Source organism: Didymella exigua (assembly GCF_010094145.1).
Source record: "Didymella exigua CBS 183.55 unplaced genomic scaffold M421scaffold_4, whole genome shotgun sequence".
Lineage (NCBI taxonomy): Eukaryota > Fungi > Ascomycota > Dothideomycetes > Pleosporales > Didymellaceae > Didymella > Didymella exigua.
In genome coordinates, this window is record NW_022984778.1 from 597,694 (window position 1) to 619,329 (window position 21,636).

Here is a 21,636-nt window from a genome sequence, read left to right on the forward strand (position 1 = left end):
TGCGCTCCCTGTTGCTGACTGAGACAGTTCAGGGACTACAATAATTTTGAAGATCAACATCACAGCTATGGCTAGGCAACATGAAGCAGTCAATGCTGGCCAGGCGAGCCCGCGTTCTTAGCAACGACATCAGCCTCAACCTTCAGCACTTTGCTCAAATAGCATCCGGCCTCGTTCAGGAAGATCTTACCGCTCCGCGATGGCTCAAGCAAGAGGGTTACACTTCACCAGAGACCATCGTCTGGCATCTGGTCGATCGCAAAGCCCCCTTTATCGATAATATACTCGACTGCCCCCTCGACGAAGTTAATGCGCTTGCAGCGAAAGATCTCAACACGGCTTCTTCACCATTGACGCCGGGCGTTGAGGCATACATCATTACTCTTCACAAGGATGATGTTGACGAGGACGAAGACGAAGTCAGACTGTCCTGCGGCTCTGCAACTAACGCAGCCTCTGGCATCATCGCGCGTTTTCAGCAGTACGACTCTCGTGGATGCACTCAAGTCTGTATTCAAGAGGCAGAGGCAGACGGGTTTGAGGTTGTCAATAAGGTCCTAGTGGCCTGGTCTCCAATGCCTGAGGGGAGCAATCCTAGTCACTGGTAAGTACCTCAGCCTTCACTTCTCTATTTTGGTTTATCACTAACAATCTACAGAGGCAATAATTGCACAATACATTGGCCTCCACGGTCCTCGATACAAGATTGCCGCTTCACGATGCCTCTGGTCCGCTGCAGAGCGCGATTATCAGGGTGACTGCCGTGCCAGCGCTCTCCGCGAGATTCGAGGACTGAAGGATACGCTCGATTTGTCTGAAGGGGTGGTACAAGCAGAGCTCACTAATAGTTTACATAGTCATCGCCTCGAACAAAAGCTCTGGACTGGGAAGATCGTAGAGGCAGGTTGGAAACGGCGAAATCTAGAGAATGTTTCCGGCGAACCGATTGTAGTCCGCAACCTGCACGTTTATCAACAAGAGATAGATGATTAGCTGCTGTGGACCTCCTGTGATTTGGGGAAAGAGAATTGTCTCAACCACGCGATTGGGTCGGAATATGAGGTGAACATTGGTTGGAAAAAAGTATACAAAGTCATAACAAGGAAAGGACACGAGTGTCAGGTATATGCGCTCCCGACAGAACAAAAGAACCTCCTCCGTTATTTCCGGCCACCTGCGCCTTCAGAAAAGGGGTTGTAGACCTCCGACATCCTCCACACTTCCAGTTGATTTGGAAAATCGCCCGTGACTTATAGTATCGTCGAGATCGTATCGTGCTTAACAGCAGTCCTCGGCACACTCGCAGCAGTCGATACAGCACTCACAGCCCTCTTCACATACGAAACAACAACAGAGGACTGCAAGGCAGGACATGAGGCAGCCACGGCTAAACTTACGTTAGTACGAGGACTAAAGATGATTCAGATGTTACTCACTCCTTCTTCTGCTTAGGTGGGGGGCCCTGCTGGTACATTGGCTGTTGTTGCTGATACTGCATGGGCGGAGGTCCCTGTCAATGTCAGAACTAGCTTTTGAGCAGGCTGTATATTATCCACTGACTTGTTGATAGCCCGTAGGAGGACCCTGCTGGTATTGGCCTTGCGGAGGATAGGCTTGCTGCGGGTACTGAGGCGCAGGGCCGTTGTTGTAGTAGCCTTGAGCAGACATTCTGATTGTGTTACTCGGTCGAATGTCTTAGGAATTCGAGATGAGAGGGTAGCGACAAAGATCGAACTGTCGCAGAGGTGTCTTGAGGTGACGTCAGGCTTCAACGCGCGATACGGGTTCGTCGGTCAGCGCTTGATGGTGATGCAATAGCACAGTTCGCGGAGAGCTCTCCGAGGCGAAACCTGGAATCGCTGGGCGAAAGCTCAAGGGGGTGCGCAAGCGATGTGTCGAATCGATACCTCTGTATCTCGAGGTGTGCGAAGTCGCAGTACGGAAGGCGAGACTGGAGGAATGGGGCTTGTGAAGAACAAGCAGATCAAAGAGGGGAGCCTGCGCGCTTTAAACACGACCGCTCAGCTGCCGGAGATCATCTGGCTCTTCGCTCGAGGGCCGGTCGCATTGGGCAGCATGCATTAGCCACATCTTCATTCTTGCGACTAACCGTATTGTCATTGGCGCGAACGACACGGCCTCGACGGTACTCGTCAGCGGCAGCTGCGCCAGGAAGTGGCTTGCTCTGTTCTCACATTTTGCACGGCTCGTGCGAGGAAGCACCGAAGCGCTCCAGGGTTCTCCATGCGAGCAGATGAGGCGTAGAAACGGTGCGCGCACTCGGACACCTTGGCAGAGCAGATTGAGAGAGACGTTTGCGGCGCAGAGGCTGACGAAGCCAGAGTTGATGGATCGAGCGACATAGTTCAGCCACCTGAACTCCACCGATGCGTTGCTAAGCTCCACTTGGCAAAGGCTTGGTATCGCAGGGGTGAAGGACAGACGATGTTTGAACTGTCTGGCAGCTGTCACACTGTGCTTGATCTGCGAAATGTCAATGCTAGAATTATGAAGCAAACCAAAATGTAAACAATGATCATCATGAGAGACGCGATGCGCGGAATAGACCGACCCATCGTGATTATTGAATTAAAAAAGGTCCGATTATGCTTGCAGCTCGTGTTGATCTTCCAAATCTTAGGCTCAGCTCCGGGACACATGCTCTCGAACAACCTCCAACTGCAATTACAACGATTCTACGGACCATACAACAGAAAACGCATACATAATAAGAGCAAATGCCTAGCTGACGAAAACAATATGGTATGATCCAGCTATGCCTGTGCACCCATGAAGCAAGCCATGATCAAGATCGAAGTATGTACATGCACGTGCGCAATCAAAACAACCAGCAATCCGTAAGCCATGTCCAAGTCAAGAAAGAACAGCGGTTTCCACAAAGCAACCGTACAACTAGAAGCCGAATGGGTTTTGGGGAGCTGGAGCGGAGGTTAGCATTGTACAGATAAGATAGACAACACATCAGACTTACTAGCATTGGCAAGGCTGGCCTTCCCCGTTGGCTGTGGGGCCAGCTTCTTCGCGGCCTGAACACCAAAGCGAACAGGAGGAGGCGGGCCGGTCTTCTGAGGTACCAGCGGCTGCGCTGTGGGCATTGATGGCATCGGTGGCATTGGAGGCATGGGAGGTGGGCTTTGTCCGAAGCCAGTAGGCTGAGGCTGGATCGCAGGGGGCAGGAACTGGTTAATGCCTGTAGCCTGGGGGTTAAGTGGCGATGGTTGGTAGCCGTTGTACCCAGTGGGCTGGGGCTGGAAAGGCGCTCGTGGTGGGTCTGCGAACGGGCTGCCGTTGCCGAAGCCTTGCTGGAAGCTCTGCTGACCGAATCCGGTTTGCATTGGTTGCTGGAAGCCAGTAGGCTGGGGCTGTTGGAACGACGCGAAACCATTCTGTTGTTGCTGGAAACCTGTTGGTTGGGGCATCAGGCCGTTCTGCTGGAAGTTGTTGAATCCAGAGTTCTGCTGAGGAAAGCCAGTCATCTGTTGTTGCATTCGTTGCATGTTCATCATGTTCTGCTGGTCATTCATGCTCTGTCCAGGAGGAGCCATGTGAGGCACACTGGGATTGCCTTGGTAGCCGGTAAGCTGTGGCATGAGAGCCGGTGGGGGTCCGAAAGCGCTGTTCTGCTGCGGGTTCTGCGGTGCTGAAGATGACCGCTGTGGCGGAGGCGCGATAAGACCACCAGGACCTGATTGCTGAGGTGCTTGCGGTCGCATGCGAGGTGGTGCCATGTTCTGTGGTTGAGTAAGCGCCTTGATGGCGGCAACCTGTTCGAACAGAGACATCGTGGCTCCAGTGAGCTGTGGTTGTTGAGCAGGGGTGGATGAGGGTGCCGCTGCAGGTGCAGGTGCAGGTGCAGGGGTAGGCTCTGGAGCCTTGGGTAACTCTTCTGGCTTAAGTGCGGGCATGTCCAACAGAGACAAGTCGTTCATTGAGCCGGTGAGTGCAGGTGGTTTTGGTGCAGATGGAGCAGTCTGAGCTGGAGGTGGTGATGCTGCAGGTGCTGGCGCTGCAGGGGTCGATCTGGCAGGCTTGACATCCCATGCATTGTCATCGAAACCGTTAGCACCCTCAGACTTCCTTTCTGGAATAGGGGCAGATGCCAAAGGCGTCCTCGTCGCGTCTGCTGGCTTCTTGACTGCATCATCGGACTTCTGCTCGAATGCCTTGGCATCAATCTCGTTGTTCGTCTCGACAGGAGGAGCAGGACGTCCTTTGCGAGTGTTGTTTCGCAATGTGCCGCCCGGACCCGAAAACAAGCCTCCAGAACCACCCTCTGCGCCAGCCTCACCAGCACTGCGACTGTATTGGCTATCAAGGTGTTTTGTGACACGGAGGATGTCACCTTCCTTTAGACCCAATGTGCGCAGCAGCGCAGGGGTGATATCGGGCAAATTCTCCTCACCCATTTGGTCCTTTTCAAAGGCCTGTGCGTAGCGCTCGCAGATCTGAGGATTGACACCACACTTCAGAAAGAAGTCAAACCAGTCATAGCTGGACTTCTTCTGAACCGAGATTCCAGGAGACGAAGCAGCAGCTCGGTCATTCGCGCGGACTGTGCTCCTCCTCTTGATCTCGGAAAGTGGCTTGTCGTCATCCAAAGACTCGCCTGTGACGTTCTCGATATACTCTAAGTCCTCGACAGACATCTTTGTAACGGGCACGGCAATCTTGACGCCATTGATTTTGTGCAGGTGGATCTTGCCTTCTTTGAGCAGAATGAACTCGGCTTCGACTTTGAACGAGCCGCTTCGATCAGTCCATGTGCGCACCTTTGCAGAGTCTGAGGAGCGATTAGCAAATTATCAGCACTGTTCTAGACAGACTTACTCGGCTTGGAGGAGGATTTCGACGACGATGACTTAGAGGACGACGATTTCGGGTCTCTGGCGGAGTTTTCGCGCATGCTTGATCTCTGTGAAGTACGACGATGGTCAGATCTGGTTTGCAGAAGACTAGAACCACGGGCGGGTAAAGGCAGACCGGGTCCTACCTGATCACTTCGCGCATCATTCTTTGGTCTGTCTCGTCTCGAAGATTGGCGAGCCATCTCCTCTTCTTCCCGCCTGTTCTGCTCTACAGTCGATCGGCCGGCGTTCGTTGCGGGTCGAGCAACACCTGCGGGAGTCGAAATTGGGACGGTCTCTGTAATCTCGACGTAATTAGCGGGAACAACACCCTCCTTGCCGTTCTTCAACCGCCGGACCTTCCACCATTCATCACTGGCGGAGTCGTCGAGAATCAGGATGTCATCACCAAGACCAACTGTGACCTCGTCATCACCCTGGGCCATGAAGTCGAAGAGCATGACACCCTTCTTCTGCACGTTTGAGTGCCCAGAGCCAGCAGCGAGCACCTCACGTAAACCAGCACCCTTGGCAGCACCTGCCAACTCTCCGAGAGCTGACATGATCTCTGTTGCGGTGTCCTTGGCTCCACAGTGGAAATCTACGCTCTTGCTGGGCTGCTTCAGCTCCATGAAGATGTGTTTCCCCTCCTGAGAGTAGTACTCCATCTTGTCTGCTGACCATTCTTCCTGCGCTCCATCTCGCGCTTTTTCAGGCGCAATCATGATCATGCCCCGAGGGATATTGATACCCAACGTTACAGGCATTTTCTTGTTCTTGCCGGGCTGAGTCAGGTACTCGTAGATGTTGTACAGGTGGTATCCAGAGCCTGAGAGAGGTGTGCCAGGCCCGTTGTCGCGCGGTGGAGGGTCGTACGCGTCAAACGTAACGCTTCGAGTTGGTGGCGGCCTGACTTGAGCAGGCGAGGGCGAGCGCGCAGAAGTGTATTGAGGCTCGGGCGAGAACGACTGCGAGGGAGGTCGGTTGGGTAGGCGAGGCGGCGGCGCTACTTCTTCGTCGGACTCTTCCGGAGTGAACTGGACTCGCTTTCGAGGCGCGGCGGCCACATTTGGCGGCGGAGAGATTGTCGAGCGTGTGGCTGTCTGCTGCTCAGACTTCTTCTGGATGATGCTGGCGAGAGCAGTCGCAGGACTCTGGTGGGGAGGGCTGTCTGGTGTTGGAGGGTCCTGCTCGTCGTCTGATTCGGGAGCTGCAGGACGGCGTGGAGGCAGCCCGGGCGATGTGCCTGCTGCTGCTGCCGCTGCCGCTACTGGCGACACTCCACTCTTGATTAGCTCAATGTAGTTGGCTGGAGCGAACCCGTAGTCTCCGCCAAAGCCCACGAGGGACCAGTCTGGATCTGAGATGTCGTACACGTCGAGCACGGCGTCCTCCTGGAACGACAGCTCTTCGTCCGTTTGGCGCACATAGTCGTAGAGAGCTTTGGCTTGCGAGACGGGGCCGGCCTAGAGGCGCGTTGTCAATGGCTGATCTGGGCTGCGCTGGGCTGATTGATGCTCGTGACATACCTCCTCAATATAGTTATTTGGGATCAGACCCTCTGGCTCTTCCTCCTCTTCATTGTGGCCCTTCTTCTTGGCCTTCCACCAGTCGTCGTCAGCCGACTTCTCCAGGACCATCAGCATGTCGCCCTCCGTGAGCGCAATCTCGTTGTCACTCTGGGGCACATAGTCGTACAGGGCGCGATATATGCCAAGGAACACCATTGTGACGTTCGACGGTGCGGCGCACCTTCTTCGCGGGCGTGTGTGTGTTTCGGTGCTGTGCGGATGACGATGGATGGCTGTGAGGCGCAATAGCTGGAAGCTCTCGGCGGGCGACGGGGGTTATGTTGTACCTCGAGGGGCTGGCAGGGGCAAGCTGGCCGAGGCCTGCGTGAGGTAGAGCAGCACCTGGGGCAGATGCTCACAACAGCTATTAATGTGATATTTGGCGCAGTAAGACCAAACATACGTGTGGGGAGAATGCTCGTGCTGTGCAGCCGCGAAGACGAGACACTTGCTCGACGTTCAAGCCAGCAGCGGCTGAGTCGCACTACTGGCCGCCGACCTGCATCTAGCTCCACACTTACGACGTCAACGTGTTGCCATCCCACGCTTGTCAAGCTTTCCTTCGTTTCACAGACGACGGGCTCGATCTTGGATTTCGAGGGTCCGAGCAGCATCAAACATCTTGCATTGCAATGGTGTTGTCGTTTGAGCTGCTCAAACTATGCTTTACAGTCCTTGCTGCCCAACATCCGGAGCGATCTCGGTCATTGAAAGGACTTGGGTGTTGTCAAATTATTGGCAGCAAAGAGTGAATATCAGGGTTGCGCATGGTCACGGACTGGGTAGCTTGGGAGCTAGTCGGGATGCTGCGCCTGAGTTGGAGTGAAATGGGAAGTTGACAATGTTCCTAGACCTTTGGTGATGATTCGATGTGCTGAACACTATGCATGGTATCTTCATTTCAGCAGCCTTTCAGCCATGTCTATCATCTGATCGCATCATCCTAATCAGACACGAACACTTACTTTTTTCCGCTCGACTTCCATGCTGAACTCCTGCTCTTCCTTCCGTTCGGCCCCTTCTTGTTCTTGGCTGCATTCTTGTTTGAGCCCTTGAACTTCAAGCCACTCTTCCCTTGACCCTCACTTGCACGGTGGCCCTCAAACACAAAGCTTTCTCTAACCTTGGCCGCGCCGCCCTTGCCCAGCATGGCCTTCGCACGACCTTGCTGCGACTTCTCTTCGGCAGAGAACTTCTTCTGATACGCGCCCTTCTTTCCTGGTCGTTCTGAGGATGGTGCAGGGCCCCGAGGCTTGTCCTTCTTTTTCTCTGCTCTGCATCGTGTGACACGCAAGACGCGAGGAAGCATGGGAGGAAACTTCTTCTCGTTGAGCTGCAGTGCTGCTTCGACACCGTTCTCGTCGGTGAACTGCACGTAGGCGAAGCCCTTTCCAATACGAGTTTGAGCATCACGAATGACACGCACGTTCTCGATCTTGCCGCACTTGCTGAACTGTTGCCAAAGACCCTCTTCAATGTCCGCGGGAATCTTTTTCTTCTTACCCTCCTCAGGCTCGACGCCCTTGCTCTCATCATCGACGAAGGGGAGGTTGCCAACGAAGACACATCGTCTGTTATCGACCTTGGTAGGATGCGCAAGCCAGTCGACGTGCAGATGGCGGTCGAGCAGAACTGATCCGTTCAGACGCTTGACAGCCTCACGAGCAGCGGTCTTTGTAGTGTATACGGCGTAGGCGTTTGTGGATTTTGTGGTTGCGTCCATGATCTCCTTCTTTGCGAAAGCGGCGCGCTTAGGCAGCGAGCTGGAGAATGCCGTGGAGCGGAAACGGATCGACTCGATCTTGTGTGGAGGCTTCTCGTCGGCCAAATCAGCAATGAAAGATTCGAGGTGCTTCTTGAGGGCCTTTTCTGCAGATTTTGAGTTGATGCAGTCGACTGAAACGTTGCTGAGAAAGACTGTGCGAGCAGCCTTCTCGAGCTCCTCGTCGGTCTTGCCATCCGTCTTAGCCAGAGACTCATGCTGAGGAATCTCAAACTTCTCTCCGTCTTCTTCCGGTGCATCTGCTGCGTCTGACGTCTCTGATGCATCTTCCATGTCCTCGTCATCGTCCTCGGCTGCTACCTCCTTTGTCTTGCGCTTCTTCTGCCTCTCCTCCTCTTCTTTCTCCTCCTGGCGCGCCAACTTGCGCATGAACTTGTCCTCGATCTCTTCCTGACCGCCTCGCTTGCGCTTCTTGTTAGGCTTATCGTGCTCCCCAGCTAGAGCAGCTTCGCGCAGCTTGGCCAACTCTGCCCCGTCGTCTGATCTCTCGGAGGACTCTTCGTCGCTGGAATCTTCATCCTCGTCTGCAGCTGCTTCGTCACTGCTCTCGTCATCGTCGTACTCATCCTCGATCCCCTCTTCACTTGATTTCCCAACGGGCGCCTTTGCGCGGTTCTCTAGCTTCTGCCCATATCGCTGCTTGGGAGGCACTTGTAAGGGACCCAGCTGTGTATCTTGTTAGCTAGTTGTCTTGAATTTCTTGCTTTCGGAAAAGTTCCGCACGTACACTGCTGGCGAACAACGAACTCAGCGCAGGATCAAACGCTGGCTTCGCTGTAGCGGCGGACGGCTTCGACCCCCTGGACTCCTTTGTTTGCTTGACCTTTGATTTGGCCATGGTGACGATCGACTGTAGTATTTTCTATGGTTTGCGATCAAGCAGCAATCGTGAGCAGAATTTCAGTGGATCTTCCAAGGGACCTGGCAGCTCCGCAAATCAGAACGAGGCAGAAACCTTCACCGCCTTTGAGCCCCGATGTGACCGCGAGCGCAATCGCGGTAGGTCATACCGCCGGCAGTCGCTCGTCTGCCCGCCGCGAGTAACCAGGGTACATTCTGTGGCACACCTACTCCTCCCACGCTTCAACAGAGCGACGCTCTTATCTCCGGACCCTCCTACGTCTTTCACAGCTCTAGGAGCCCTGCAGCTGTCCGCGCACCATCCCAGACACGGCCTCGACGCCTGCGCGGTAGTAGCGATTTTGACCCTTCTCCGCGCCCAGCGCCCTGCGTCCTTCACCTTCCACCACGCTTCTCGAGCTTCGCAGACATCTGGCATAAGGGCCATATACGGCATATACCACACTGGCTGCGAGTTGACGTATCCTCCTACCGGGGCGCATTAGGTGCTATGAGCGCCCACAATGGAGCCACGATGGGCGCATCAACAATGGCGCCTACCACGACCAACGACGATATCACAGACGGTAGCGCGACGAGCGACAGCGACAGCGCTCTACGAGCAACAGTCGAGAAGGACAAGCCACGGCGGCCTTCACCCACGACCACCCCCACACGCCGGCCTGAGGTCGAGGAGCTTTCTCCGGTCACTCGCCCTGTGCCCGTGACAGCTGCGCCTACAATAATCTCGACAGTACCAGCGCCGACTATGATTACGACAGATCCAATCGCTGCTGCTGAGATCCTGGGCGACTTCGACGACCACGCCGATGACCGCTCGAGTAGCCTCAGTGAGCTTGGTGACGCCTCTGACGTCGAGTCTGAACAACCTACACCGCGACCTACCGCGACAGGGGATATCAACGAGAACGACTCTGAAGCCGAGACAGAGCGACTGGAAGAGACACCCCGGAAGCTCATGCGCACCATGACGGATACGTCATTAGCATCTGAAGCTCTGTACACACGAACACCAAGCAAGCTGATGCACTCAAAAACCGTAGAACACGACGAGTCTGCTCCACTGACACCCTCAGATCTGGCCGAAGATGAGATCATGGAAGACGCAGATGAGGTGCAGGACCCGTTACACGCCCTGTCCCTCGCAGCGGCTTCAGAAGCTGCCAGTCTCGAATTGGCAGGTAAGAAGAGGAAGCGAATAAGTGCCCGAGGCACGCCTATCGATGACCGAGACGAAGAGTCAGCTCGGAAGCGCAGCGCCTCGGCGAAAGTCGCGATCTACAATGGCACAACAGAAGATGTCATCGAGAGCTCAGAGCGACCTGATGCAGAGGACGAGTTAGGCCACGCCGAGGAGCGTCTGGACGACATTGAGAGGGAACAAATGGATCTGGAAGAAACGCAAGCCAATCTTGCCGCTGAGGCTGTAAGCGAACTAGCTACAGTTGCCAAACACACAAAACCTCGCAAGGGCGGCAGGAGAGGGAAGCGAAAGGCCGAGGACTCAAGCTTTGCGTACACGGAAGCTCTTGCGATGACGGAGACTGTGGAAGGCGATGTAGATGGAGATGACAACGAAGAAGATAGCGGAGCGCTCGACGAAGAAGGTAAGGGATCTCAAACTCTGAGTCAGACTCCTTCTAAATCATGCCAAAGTTTCCAAGAAAAAGAGCGCGATCGACGAGCTGGCCAAGATTGAGAAGAAGTTCAGGCTCTTTCGTGAGAAGTAAGCTTCATTAGGCACCCGCTGCAAGTATTAATTGCTTACTATAATAGACTTTGCGATGAGCAGATCGTACAATACGAAAGAGAGCTGGAAATGCTCAAACAGCCCGACTGTCAGCACCCCGAGTACCTTGCGATGATTAAGTGCATCGACGACCGGAGAGCAGAGAAGATCGATTATGAACGAACCCTGCTCCAGCTAAAGCAGGAGAACCTGATCACCATTACGGCCGCTCATAGACATCAGATGCACAGCCAATACTTCCAGACAGTAAGGGATCTGCGAGAGGACATCATAGCAGAGTGCAATCAGCGTGTCTTCGAGCTGCAGCGGGGCAGGCGATCGCTGGGCTGCGACGAGACCGAATACATGGCCAAGCTCCCGGAGAAACGGTCTGACCAGATCAGACAGCAGACAGCATACAATCTCGAGGTTTCTATTCTGTCTGGTGTGGCCAAGTATGTTGGCTTCCCGGCTGCGCCAGATATCAGCGCGGCACGACCTAATGAGATCGATGAGGATCTCCGAGCAATGAAGGTATGTTGAAGAACACTTTTACTCGAGCGCTCGCAGCTGATTTGACGCTGCAGATCGCAACACGTCCCACGTTACCAGTGCCTCCACCCTCGTTCCGTACCTACAACCAGAGGACCACAGCAGATGAAGTAGCAGCAGAGAGCGAGTTCCTCGAGAGCACGCCATGGGCGAACCCAAGGCACCCTTCACACCAGGAGACACGCTCGCAGCAAGAGTCGCGTTTCGCGCCAGGGACATCACGCGTACCCAGCTATCAAACACCAGCAGGGCAAAGACGTATTGTTGACCTCAATGCGCCCAACGGCTCTGCATCCACAATCGAAGCCAACTCCAATCCTCCATCGTCCAACGCGCACAACACAAACGGCCGGATAGCAGAGTCAGAGTCTCCCGTCATGCAGATGAAGCGACCACCAACCGAGTACACATCGTATAATGATACGCTAGGCTCACATCCACGCAGCATGGGAGTCTTGGGCAGAGAGACATACGGATTACTGTCCAGTCCGACTGCACAGCATGCTGAGCCACACTTGCATGAGCCGCCGACGCAACGTTGGGGCGTGACCTCTGGCTCACCAGCTATGCCTACCGGGCCGCCTGGCGCAAGAGCACCATTGACACAACATAGTGGTCTGGGCATGAGTGTGGGTGGTGGCTTGTTTGGACGATGAGGTCCTCGTCTTCGATTTGTTGTAAATGACCTGCTTGTCCATGTTTCTGGAGTTCACCTGCATCTGTGGAGGCATTCGGCGTACTATCTGCCACAAACAGGAGCGATGCATATCATACCCTCATCTATCGGCGTTTTTGCATGCGGTCAGGTCATCCCCGCTTCATTCCGTACTCCCTGGGCTCTGGAGGTGCTGAATACCTCCAGCCTTGGTGATTTCGAGATATCTCAGACTCCAATCAATAGCTTCATCTCATCACCTGCTGCTCTTTTTTGGAGAAAACCCACACATGCTAATGGTCGAAGGACTGGCAGGAACAAGGCTGAAGAAGCATGGCTGCAATCAGTGTCCGCACCTTGCCTTCATTTTTACTGCTTTTGTCAATATCGAAACGTTCATCGTCCCTGCCAGCACGCCAGGCCAAAATGCGATCAGACATCGTGAGTCGTCGGCGTCCGATTTCGTTGATCGATCAGCAAGAGCCTTGATGCAACAAATGCGACCACTTGCACAAGCCAAGCATCAAGTCGCCCTTCGCGCTACACAAATGTGCGATCGTAAGCGTTGATTGGCTCGTCACCTTGGAGGACTCTGTGACATGGCATGGCGTGAGGCAGTGCCGCAGAAGCACCTCCTCTTGGCAAACCAACAACAGGCTGAGGCAGGCAACGCCCTTTGCCCTCTGAGGCCGCCCACCACATCCCCACCATGCCATCGCACTTGCGACGAGAGCTCTCTATTCACTTTGCCGTCTCTTGACAGTGGTTTCGTTGCCCTGCAACCTCGTTGTTATTGGTTTGCGGTAAGAGTCTAACAACGGTGACGTTGATCGACTCCTCCCGCCTTTCCCAATCCTTCACCGGCTGTCCGTGCACGTGGACACGAAACTGGAGGACGCGGCTGCGGCTCTTCTGTACGATCGCTCTGCGGGGCGGTGAACTGCAGCCAGACGTATACTAATGCAGCTGTGTGCACACTGAATACTCTGTGACCTTTATTCGAAACCACCCTGCGAAGACGGAAGACGGAAGGCGTCAGGCTGCAGCTGTACGCTAAGCATCGGTAGGTCCCCAGGGTTTCAGATCTCACGTATTGCCTTCTATCGCGTTTGCGTCGTCTCTTCATCCAATCTTTGTCACAGGCTGTTCGGTGCCGTGTGATACCTTGAGGATGGGGTTGGACTATAGTGTAAAGCAACGCGCTGACTTGCGGAAGCAAACATGCCCCAATACAATGGATCCAATCCGATATTCGACTTCAATAGCGTTGATGGATCTGTAGGTACACTACCCAATAGGTGTCTGGCCAAAAAATGACCCATGTAGATTTATCAACACCAACAATATCAGTTCGATCACGAGTTCTATCCCCGACATTGGCTGTCTTCGGGCCCTCCCACGGTCGTACCTCCTGCACCCAGCCCGAACAATACCGTACAAACACACTGGACTGCACTGCCAAGGCATGTGGTGCAAGAGAGGAATCCCCTCAGACAAAGGAAGGCCGTTTCGCATAACAGCAATCTTGACACAAGGTTGCAGAGTGCTCGTCAAAGCCTTCCGCATCTTGATACTCGACAGTCGCCCGCAAATCAGCCTAATCCTGAGCCAATATTGAATCCAATTGCACTGTTCTACCACCAGAATGAAGGGCCTTGGAATGCATTCGGGGGTATGAGAAATCCCCAAGAAGGCACGGCCCAAAACAACTTCTTGCATACCCAGGTCAACTATGGAAAACATCATCGAGGTCCTTGCTCAGACGTTGGTAGCAACGTCCCAGCATCTGACTCTGGTTATTACACGCATCAAACACTGTCAGTCCTGAGTAACGAGCCCGGCCGTGTCCAACAAGAGCTTCCAGCAGGACTTCTCGACCAAACAAAGAATCTGAATGTCGATCGTTCACCCACTGGATCGCAAGTTATGCTGCGCAGAACATCGGATCAAATATCTGTTTTGTCACATCACAGCAGTCGAAGTGGAGGTCACAAACAACTATTTCCTTGTCGCGAACCTGGCTGTTCCGAATTCTCGAAATGTGCGTCTGAACAGAAGTATGTATGGCCTTCGTGTGGCTGTTGATTTTAGATACTGATGATGGTGTCACAGGAAGCACATGTTGAAGCACAAGAAGAATTTCGTCTGCGGCGAAACAGGTTGCAAGAGGAGTGGCAAGGGTTTCTCAACCATCAATGATCTCGACCGTCACAGGAAAAGCGTGCACAAGATCAACACTACCAAGTCAATTTCTTACCAGTGCGCAGCTTCTGCTTGTGCGAACAAAGACAAAATCTGGCCACGTTTGGATAATTTCAAACAACATGTTGAGCGTATGCATAAAGAGGATGACATGTGTGAGCTTATCAAACTGTAAGTGACTCTACAAAGGATACCGGATGAAACTGACGTTCTAAAGGTCGGAGTGCCATCTCCAAGAGGCACCTGAGGCACAACAGCCCTTGTCAGTGGATCCAGCGTTGCTTGCAGGCATTGGTGACCTCAACCACAGTCTGATTGCAACAAGCGCATATGGCTTAGCCTACCACTCACCCATGTCGTTTAATACGACCTCGATGTCGAGTGTCTCTGAGGTTTCCCCGAGTACGACGCCATTCAACCTGTCTGTCTCGCAACTTGGCGCACCACCATCCATGGGCGATGCCGCCAATACGCGAAGACAAGACAGTGCTGCCTTATCAAGGACCGTCTCAAGTACATCAGCTGATCGTCTAAGGTCTACAAAAGCATTGCCCTCTGTCGTAGCTTCGACATTGACTTCGATGCGCGGTCAATCCAACAATTGCGAGTCGACACCGAAGTTGCAGCTTTCAACTGCGCCTCAGACAAAGGCTGAACAGCAAATTCAGGCACTTGAAAAGTTTTCGAAGGCCAACATCAACATCGATGAGATTATGCAACTCGTTCTTGGTGCCCAGCAGCAGCAGAATAGCAGTAGCAGGGGTGAGCATGCCGACATTGAGCGGCGCCAAACATTGCAAGCAATTGCAGATCTCTTGAAACCGAAGCCCAAGCCTATGCGGCTGCAGAAGCGTGGTCTGAACCAAGGGTCTACACCCGGGACCCGGCAATGCGACTACGAGGGCTGTAATGTCTTCGGTCGACCGTGTGACCTGAACAAACACAAGAAACGGCACGAGAAACCTTATGGTTGCACGTACCCAAAATGCCCCAAGATCTTCGGCGCCAAGTCAGACTGGAAGCGTCATGAGAACTCTCAGCACTTTCAACTGGAAGCTTTTCGTTGTGATCTGGCGAACAAGGCTGGTAAGAAATGTGGACAGCATTGTTACCGCCCAATGCAGTTTCAAAAACATATTGAAGAGAAGCATAAGATCACGCCCGGCACTCAGGTCAAGGTGCACCTACAGCGCTGTAGGATAGGCAAGAATTGCCAAGATCAGTTTTGGTGTGGCTTTTGTGGAAAGATCATCACCCTCGCGAGCAAGCGCAATGCTGCCTGGGATGAACGATTCGACCATATTGCACGTCACTTCGAGAGGGAACAGAAGCGAATTGATACATGGCTTTGTGTTGAAGAAAACAAGACCAAGAAGCAGTTGCATGATGACATGGATCGCAGAAATTTCGCGGACGAGGACGTGGGTGAGAATGAGGCAGATCACGGCCTGAAAGGTGACGACGAGCTTGTCTCGCAAATGGACCGGTCATCAGCGGAAACATATCAGCCACCTACACACGACGACTCAAGGAAACGAACAATCGTAAGCAATCCTTCGAGGGCTCAGCCCCCTGTGGAGAAGCCCAATCCAACTATTCTTTGGAGCTGTGTAAGTAGCATCTCCAAAGTACATCTGACAGTACTGACTGATACGCAGTGCAAATGCCACGATGGTCCTTTCACCTACTCGGTGCATTTGAGTTGTGCAGAGTGCTCGAATGCCTTTTGTGATCGCTGTCCTCGTTTCTACGCAGATGACAATGAGTTCTAGTTGCGGAGCCCCTTTGCCACGATTTTATACTTGTACAGCTTGCGTTCCGTAGTTGAAGAACACATTGAGATCCTACACCAGGTTACCTGTTGCTCGACAATTGCACTTCTGAATTGATTGCGATGTGTAATGCAGATGATTTTGACGTGAAGCATGCGGGAGTGCGATACTGCGAGACTGCAGGGATGTGGGGTTAGTGCCGCCAAGACAGTTTGGGGAGCCACGTTACGTGTGAACATCGAGAGCTCCAGCTGCAGTGACGCGGCCTCGAAAGCAACACCTCTCCCTTTACCACTTTCCTTTCTCCCAAACATGGCCACCGCAGAGGAAGGGCAATTCCTCAAGCAGGCCACGGGCCGGACCACTCGAGGCTTGCTTCGGGTTGTTATTCTGTGCTTGATCGCAGGTGCAGCTGTGAGCAGCCGTCTGTTCTCCGTGATTCGCTTCGAGAGCATCATCCACGAGTGTCAGTATCAACTCGAGATTCGGGCTGTGCAGTTGGCTAATGCAAGAGTGCAGTCGATCCATGGTTCAATTTCCGAGCTACAAAATACCTTGTACAGAATGGCTTCTACAGCTTCTGGGATTGGTTCGACGACCGTACGCCTCTCATCCGCACTGCCCGCAACACGACGCACACAACGACAACAGACGCGTTAAACTGACACAATATGCAGGAACATGGCATCCCCTTGGTCGCGTTACTGGTGGTACTCTGTACCCTGGATTGATGGTTACCAGCGGTGCCATCTACCACCTCCTCCGTGCCCTCGCCCTCCCCGTCGACATTCGTAACATTTGCGTCCTTCTCGCCCCGGCCTTTTCCGGCCTCACTGCGCTCGCAACATATCTCCTGACCACCGAGATGGTTACCTCGCCCTCCGCCGGTCTGCTCGCCGCAGCGTTCATGGGTATCACCCCCGGTTACATCTCGCGTTCGGTCGCCGGTAGTTACGATAACGAGGCGATCGCCATCTTCCTGCTCGTCTTCACCTTCTTCCTGTGGATCAAGGCCGTCAAGGAAGGATCCATGTTCTGGGGCGCGTTGACCGCGTTGTTCTACGGATACATGGTGTCGGCGTGGGGTGGATACGTCTTCATCACGAACTTGCTGCCCCTGCACGCATTCGTCTTGATCTGCATGGGACGCTACAGCCCCAGGCTCTACGTCAGCTACACCTCGTGGTATGCGCTCGGCACGCTGGCGAGTATGCAGATTCCATTTGTTGGTTTCCTGCCCATCCGTAGTTCTGAGCACATGTCTGCGCTCGGTGTGTTTGGCCTCCTGCAGCTGGTTGCCTTCGTCGACTGGGTCCGCGCTCAGCTCCCCAGCAAGCAGTTCCAGACTCTGCTCCGCGCTCTTGTCTTGTTCGTCTTCGTCGTGGCTTTCGGTGGACTTGTCCTCTTGACTGTCACCGGAGTAATCGCACCCTGGACCGGCCGTTTCTACTCTCTCTGGGATACCGGATACGCCAAGATTCACATTCCCATCATTGCCTCCGTCTCCGAGCACCAGCCTACCGCATGGCCCGCTTTCTTCTTCGACTTGAGCATGATGATCTGGCTGTTCCCCGCTGGTGTCTACATGTGCTTCACTAAGCTGACTGACGAGCAAGTTTTCGTTGTCATCTACGCTGTACTTGCCAGTTACTTCGCTGGTGTCATGGTTCGTCTGATGCTTACCCTGACCCCCATTGTCTGCGTAGCATCGGCCATTGCTTTCTCTCAGATCCTGGACACCTACCTCGATGCTAAGACCCCGGTCGTCAAGGCTGAGCCCAAGGAGGGTGAGGCGTCCGACGCTGCCAGTATTGCTGCTGCCGCGGTCCTGCCGGATGGTCTCCGCTCTACGCGCAAGCCTTACGTTGGAATCCAGTCGTACGCCTCCAAGCTCACAGTTGTGGGCGCTTCTGCTGTCTACCTCATGCTCTTTGTGCTCCACTGCACTTGGGTTACATCCAACGCCTACTCCTCACCTTCCGTTGTCCTTGCTTCCAAGCTTGCCGATGGTAGCCAGCACATCATCGATGATTACCGCGAGGCGTACTACTGGCTCAGGCAGAACACTGCTCAGGATGCCAAGATCATGTCCTGGTGGGATTACGGATACCAGATTGGTGGTATGGCTGACCGTCCGACTCTCGTTGACAACAACACCTGGAACAATACTCACATTGCCACCGTTGGTAAGGCTATGAGCTCGAGAGAGGAGGTCTCTTACCCCATCATGCGCCAGCACGAGGTCGATTACGTCCTTGTTGTATTTGGTGGTCTTCTTGGCTACTCCGGCGATGACATCAACAAGTTCCTCTGGATGGTCCGTATCGCTGAAGGCATCTGGCCTGATGAGGTCAAGGAGCGCAACTTCTTTACTGCCCGTGGCGAGTACCGTGTGGATGACGGCGCCACTGAGACTATGAAGAACAGCTTGATGTAAGTACCACTAATGATCCTCGCGACGCAGCTGCTAACGCATGGTCAAGGTACAAGATGTCGTACTACAACTACAACTCCCTCTTCCCCGCTGGACAGGCTCAGGACCGTGTCCGTGGCGTGAAGCTGCCTGCCGAGGGTCCCAAGCTCAACACCATCGAAGAGGCATTCACCAGTGAGAACTGGATCATCAGGATCTACAAGGTCAAGGACCTTGACAACTTTGGCCGTGACCACGGTAGTGCCGTGGCTTTCGATCAGGGCCATAAGAAGAAGAGGGCCGCGAAGAGGAAGGGCGCGAGGGTACTAAGGGTGGACTAGACGTTATGATCTAAGAGTAGCACCTGTAAAGATATGTTGGTCGGCATGCTGACAGACTGGCGTTTTGGGAAGAATAAAAGAACATTTGAGCCCCACCGCAGGATTTGCATTCGCGTATCTCAAAGCCCTGTTGACCGTAGCTTCAAAACTGGTAGGTTGCCTAAGGTGGATTTGCGGTTGTGACCGAGTCTCAGTCACCTCACCTTCACCTTGGCTTAACGCAGACCACTGGGATCATTATTTCATTCTGATTCTTCTTCTGTTACCTACCCCACATCACATTCCTTTTTTTTGCATCTTCCGCATCTCGGATTTGGTGCCTGGTCCGTACCTGCCTCTCTCCCCACTTGACCAAGGCGGACCTTCCACGACCTCAACACCGCACGCCACCTACCTTCCACATACAAGATGGCAAACGATGAGCAGCGAAAAGCATTCGCTGCGTACATGGGCGGCGGCGGCAGCAGCTCGGCAGCGAGTGCTGGACAGCCAATACCACAGTACCCAGGCTCAGTCGCCGACCCTGCTAACCAGTATCTTTTCAATGTGTAAGTGTTTACTCGGGCGATATCATTTGCTCACCAACCGCAACTAACACGCCGTGCAGAAGCTCTGTTCACTCCCTCGGGATGTATTCGACACTCGATCAGCTAAGCACTTGTCGCAGCAATTCCCTGGACTTGGTGTGCCTCCAGCAGCGCCCACCCCTCCTCCCGCAGCAGCGAGTTCCATCGTTTCATATCAAGGGCTCCAGGGTGGGTTCACGCCGCACGCTGCTTTCGGGCAAGCCAGGTATGTCAATGCAAGTGTTCGAGTATGCCTTGAACGCCTCTTGGGCCTTTCGCTGATGCTATCTTCAATGTAGGTTTCCCCAGCGACCGCTGCCGCTCGGTCAAGGCCAGGCTCCAGGCCAGGGACATCCATCTGGCGCTCAGTCAATGTCCGCAGGCCTTGCGCCATCCGGCTACACACAACTTGCGCGCAACTATAGTAGTCCGCCGCCACCTTTGTCAAGCCATAACGTTGGTTGGCAGTACCCAGATTCATACGCACCTCAATCTGCTCGAGTGGATCTGGTCGGCTCTGTCTCTGGTGTTATGGCTCCTGCACATCGCAATGTGTCCTTCGTGGCTCCTTCGCACGACAAGAGGGTAGACGAGCATTTTTCCTACCATTATCAGGCAGGCAGCGAAGCGCCACCACAGGTCGAAGAACAAACAGTCCCCGTGCTGCTGTGTCACACTTGTAGCGAGTGTGGACAAATGCGATCTGCTGGCTACCATCGAAACCATCCTGTCATACCAGGCAAGCCACTTGTCACTACGCCATGTCGAAAGTGTAAGAAACGCACCAAGAACACACATCGCGAGCGAGCGAACAGCTACACCAGAGTTCGTACCTGTACCGCCGAGGACCCTTGCGACTGGCCTAGGGAACCTGTTCACGTCAAGATTGACCGCAGCGAGCAGAGAGGTCGGCGAAGGAGTCGGGATGAGATATATGCGTCTTGGAAGACAGATCACTTTCGCCCCCACATCATCAAAGAAGGCACGAGTCGCGCAAACATCGGGCTGCGCACACTGCAGCGAAGCCCTCCCCGCAGCTACCAAAACACAGCAAGAGTCCGCATGTCTGCACTGAGTCCTGGACGATCAAGGTACGATCGAGTGTGGCCACCGCCAGATGTTATTTGCATGGACGCCACAAGACCCAACGACCCACACCCTGCCTCCAACGAAGTATGGCCGCCACCTGATGTTGTTCGTACTCACTCGTATAGGAAGCAGAGTCCACCTCGTCCGAGTCCACGAATCGTCGAACTCAGTCCCTCGCCTCCGCCGGCACGTTCAAGGACCTCCAGGGTCAGCTATCGAGACGTTTCGGAAGAACGGAGGCCAAGGAGCCCAGTGCAGCGCAGTGAGAGTCGTATCCGTATACAGTCAGATCCACACCCCTACAGGACTGTGATACCTGACCGCCGAGTCTTCTCGACGGCCGATGAGACCTCTACAAATGATGGTGGCTTAGAGACAGCCAGTCCAAGGATTCTCAAACCTGCGGATATGACCTACGAAACCTCGTACAGGCGGAGGACCAGCTTGCGCGATAGCCAACAAAGCACGAACGTAGAAGTTGGTGGCCCACGTGTTCAATTCGCTTCAGAAAGGCGAGAAGACCCCCACCCAGACGAAAGATCTGATGACAGGAAGTCTGAGACCTATCACCGTTACGAAGCCCGCAGCTACGTGGACCAGCCTGCGTCACCTCCGATTGACCGCATGGAACGTCTCCACATACGTCGATCATCGCCCTCTCCACGACGGCACTATGATGAGATCCGCGTTGATCGGGCTCGCGGCATCTCTACCTCTCCCCCCCAACGCTTTGAGAGAGTCCGAGTTCGTCATTTCAGTGTCAGCCCCCCTCCGCCTCGTGAGCGTGAAGCCCGACCACCGCCATCGCCTCCATCATCCGAACAGCCCAAATTCTCAGGCTATCGCCACGTCTCACGCGCTGAGGCTATGGAGCGTGCTAGCTCCATCACACCACCGCCTAGTCGAAAGCAGGTCAGTTCTGAGGATGACGTGACCGATTCCGAGGACGATAATGGCGGTCGACTCATTGAGGTCAGGAGCTGGAAGGGTATTGACGAGAACGGGCAGCCAGCTACTTATCTCGAGGAGAGGCGCAAGATCAAGATGATTGACCAGGGCAGCGTCAAGGGCTCAGAGTTCAGACCATTGACTGAGAAATTGGCTGCGAGGAGCTGGCGTGAAGTATGAGTCTTTGGGTTTATCTTGGAACTACCTCCAGTTTACGGGTTCCGGACTCTATCCCATCACAGCCACCAATGGCTTGGGTGTGTTCATCTGGAAATAGGCCAGCTGAGTT

At 54.1% G+C, this 21,636-nt stretch overlaps 10 protein-coding genes across 10 annotated transcripts; 5 read left to right on the forward strand and 5 right to left on the reverse strand.

Annotated features, from left to right (window-relative positions):
* Window positions 1-80: 80 nt before the first annotated feature.
* On the forward strand, window positions 81-608 carry M421DRAFT_1883 (uncharacterized protein; the record flags this gene model as incomplete). The annotated part of the gene is made up of 1 exon (XM_033587963.1): window positions 81-608. One exon carries the CDS (start codon window positions 81-83, stop codon window positions 606-608), a length of 528 nt encoding a protein of 175 aa, XP_033452477.1.
* An 824-nt stretch (window positions 609-1,432) lies between these two features.
* On the reverse strand, window positions 1,433-1,668 carry M421DRAFT_1884 (uncharacterized protein; the record flags this gene model as incomplete). Its single annotated transcript, XM_033587964.1, has 2 exons — window positions 1,433-1,510; window positions 1,561-1,668. 2 exons carry the CDS (start codon window positions 1,666-1,668, stop codon window positions 1,433-1,435), a joined length of 186 nt encoding a protein of 61 aa, XP_033452478.1.
* A 900-nt stretch (window positions 1,669-2,568) lies between these two features.
* On the reverse strand, window positions 2,569-6,835 carry M421DRAFT_416955 (uncharacterized protein). The gene is made up of 5 exons (XM_033591268.1): window positions 6,395-6,835; window positions 5,012-6,331; window positions 4,849-4,933; window positions 2,993-4,801; window positions 2,569-2,939 (listed from the first exon to the last, which is right to left on the reverse strand). The coding sequence occupies exons 1-5, from the start codon at window positions 6,590-6,592 to the stop codon at window positions 2,914-2,916; spliced, it is 3,438 nt and encodes a 1,145-aa protein (XP_033452479.1). The 5' UTR covers window positions 6,593-6,835; the 3' UTR covers window positions 2,569-2,913.
* Window positions 6,836-7,281: 446 nt separating this feature from the next.
* M421DRAFT_416956 (RNA-binding domain-containing protein) lies at window positions 7,282-9,094 on the reverse strand. Its single transcript, XM_033591269.1, has 2 exons — window positions 8,947-9,094; window positions 7,282-8,885 (listed from the first exon to the last, which is right to left on the reverse strand). The coding sequence occupies exons 1-2, from the start codon at window positions 9,055-9,057 to the stop codon at window positions 7,398-7,400; spliced, it is 1,599 nt and encodes a 532-aa protein (XP_033452480.1). The 5' UTR covers window positions 9,058-9,094; the 3' UTR covers window positions 7,282-7,397.
* Window positions 9,095-9,609: 515 nt separating this feature from the next.
* On the forward strand, window positions 9,610-12,017 carry M421DRAFT_54544 (uncharacterized protein; the record flags this gene model as incomplete). Its single annotated transcript, XM_033595234.1, has 4 exons — window positions 9,610-10,687; window positions 10,737-10,806; window positions 10,857-11,343; window positions 11,397-12,017. 4 exons carry the CDS (start codon window positions 9,610-9,612, stop codon window positions 12,015-12,017), a joined length of 2,256 nt encoding a protein of 751 aa, XP_033452481.1.
* Window positions 12,018-12,644: 627 nt separating this feature from the next.
* On the reverse strand, window positions 12,645-13,222 carry M421DRAFT_287209 (uncharacterized protein). The gene has a single exon (XM_033588988.1). It carries the CDS (start codon window positions 13,140-13,142, stop codon window positions 12,828-12,830), a length of 315 nt encoding a protein of 104 aa, XP_033452482.1. The 5' UTR covers window positions 13,143-13,222; the 3' UTR covers window positions 12,645-12,827.
* On the reverse strand, window positions 13,223-14,083 carry M421DRAFT_287208 (uncharacterized protein). Its single transcript, XM_033588987.1, has one exon. The coding sequence runs from the start codon at window positions 13,760-13,762 to the stop codon at window positions 13,304-13,306; it is 459 nt and encodes a 152-aa protein (XP_033452483.1). The 5' UTR covers window positions 13,763-14,083; the 3' UTR covers window positions 13,223-13,303.
* On the forward strand, window positions 13,773-16,113 carry M421DRAFT_287280 (uncharacterized protein). Its single transcript, XM_033588990.1, has 4 exons — window positions 13,773-14,077; window positions 14,129-14,389; window positions 14,436-15,828; window positions 15,877-16,113. Exons 1-4 carry the CDS (start codon window positions 13,911-13,913, stop codon window positions 15,988-15,990), a joined length of 1,935 nt encoding a protein of 644 aa, XP_033452484.1. The 5' UTR covers window positions 13,773-13,910; the 3' UTR covers window positions 15,991-16,113.
* Window positions 16,114-16,251: 138 nt separating this feature from the next.
* M421DRAFT_416958 (glycosyltransferase family 66 protein) lies at window positions 16,252-18,965 on the forward strand. The gene is made up of 4 exons (XM_033591270.1): window positions 16,252-16,456; window positions 16,510-16,590; window positions 16,668-18,423; window positions 18,474-18,965. Exons 1-4 carry the CDS (start codon window positions 16,303-16,305, stop codon window positions 18,742-18,744), a joined length of 2,262 nt encoding a protein of 753 aa, XP_033452485.1. The 5' UTR covers window positions 16,252-16,302; the 3' UTR covers window positions 18,745-18,965.
* A 187-nt stretch (window positions 18,966-19,152) lies between these two features.
* M421DRAFT_1889 (uncharacterized protein) lies at window positions 19,153-21,527 on the forward strand (the record flags this gene model as incomplete). The annotated part of the gene is made up of 4 exons (XM_033587969.1): window positions 19,153-19,292; window positions 19,352-19,358; window positions 19,412-19,536; window positions 19,610-21,527. 4 exons carry the CDS (start codon window positions 19,153-19,155, stop codon window positions 21,525-21,527), a joined length of 2,190 nt encoding a protein of 729 aa, XP_033452486.1.
* Window positions 21,528-21,636: the final 109 nt, after the last annotated feature.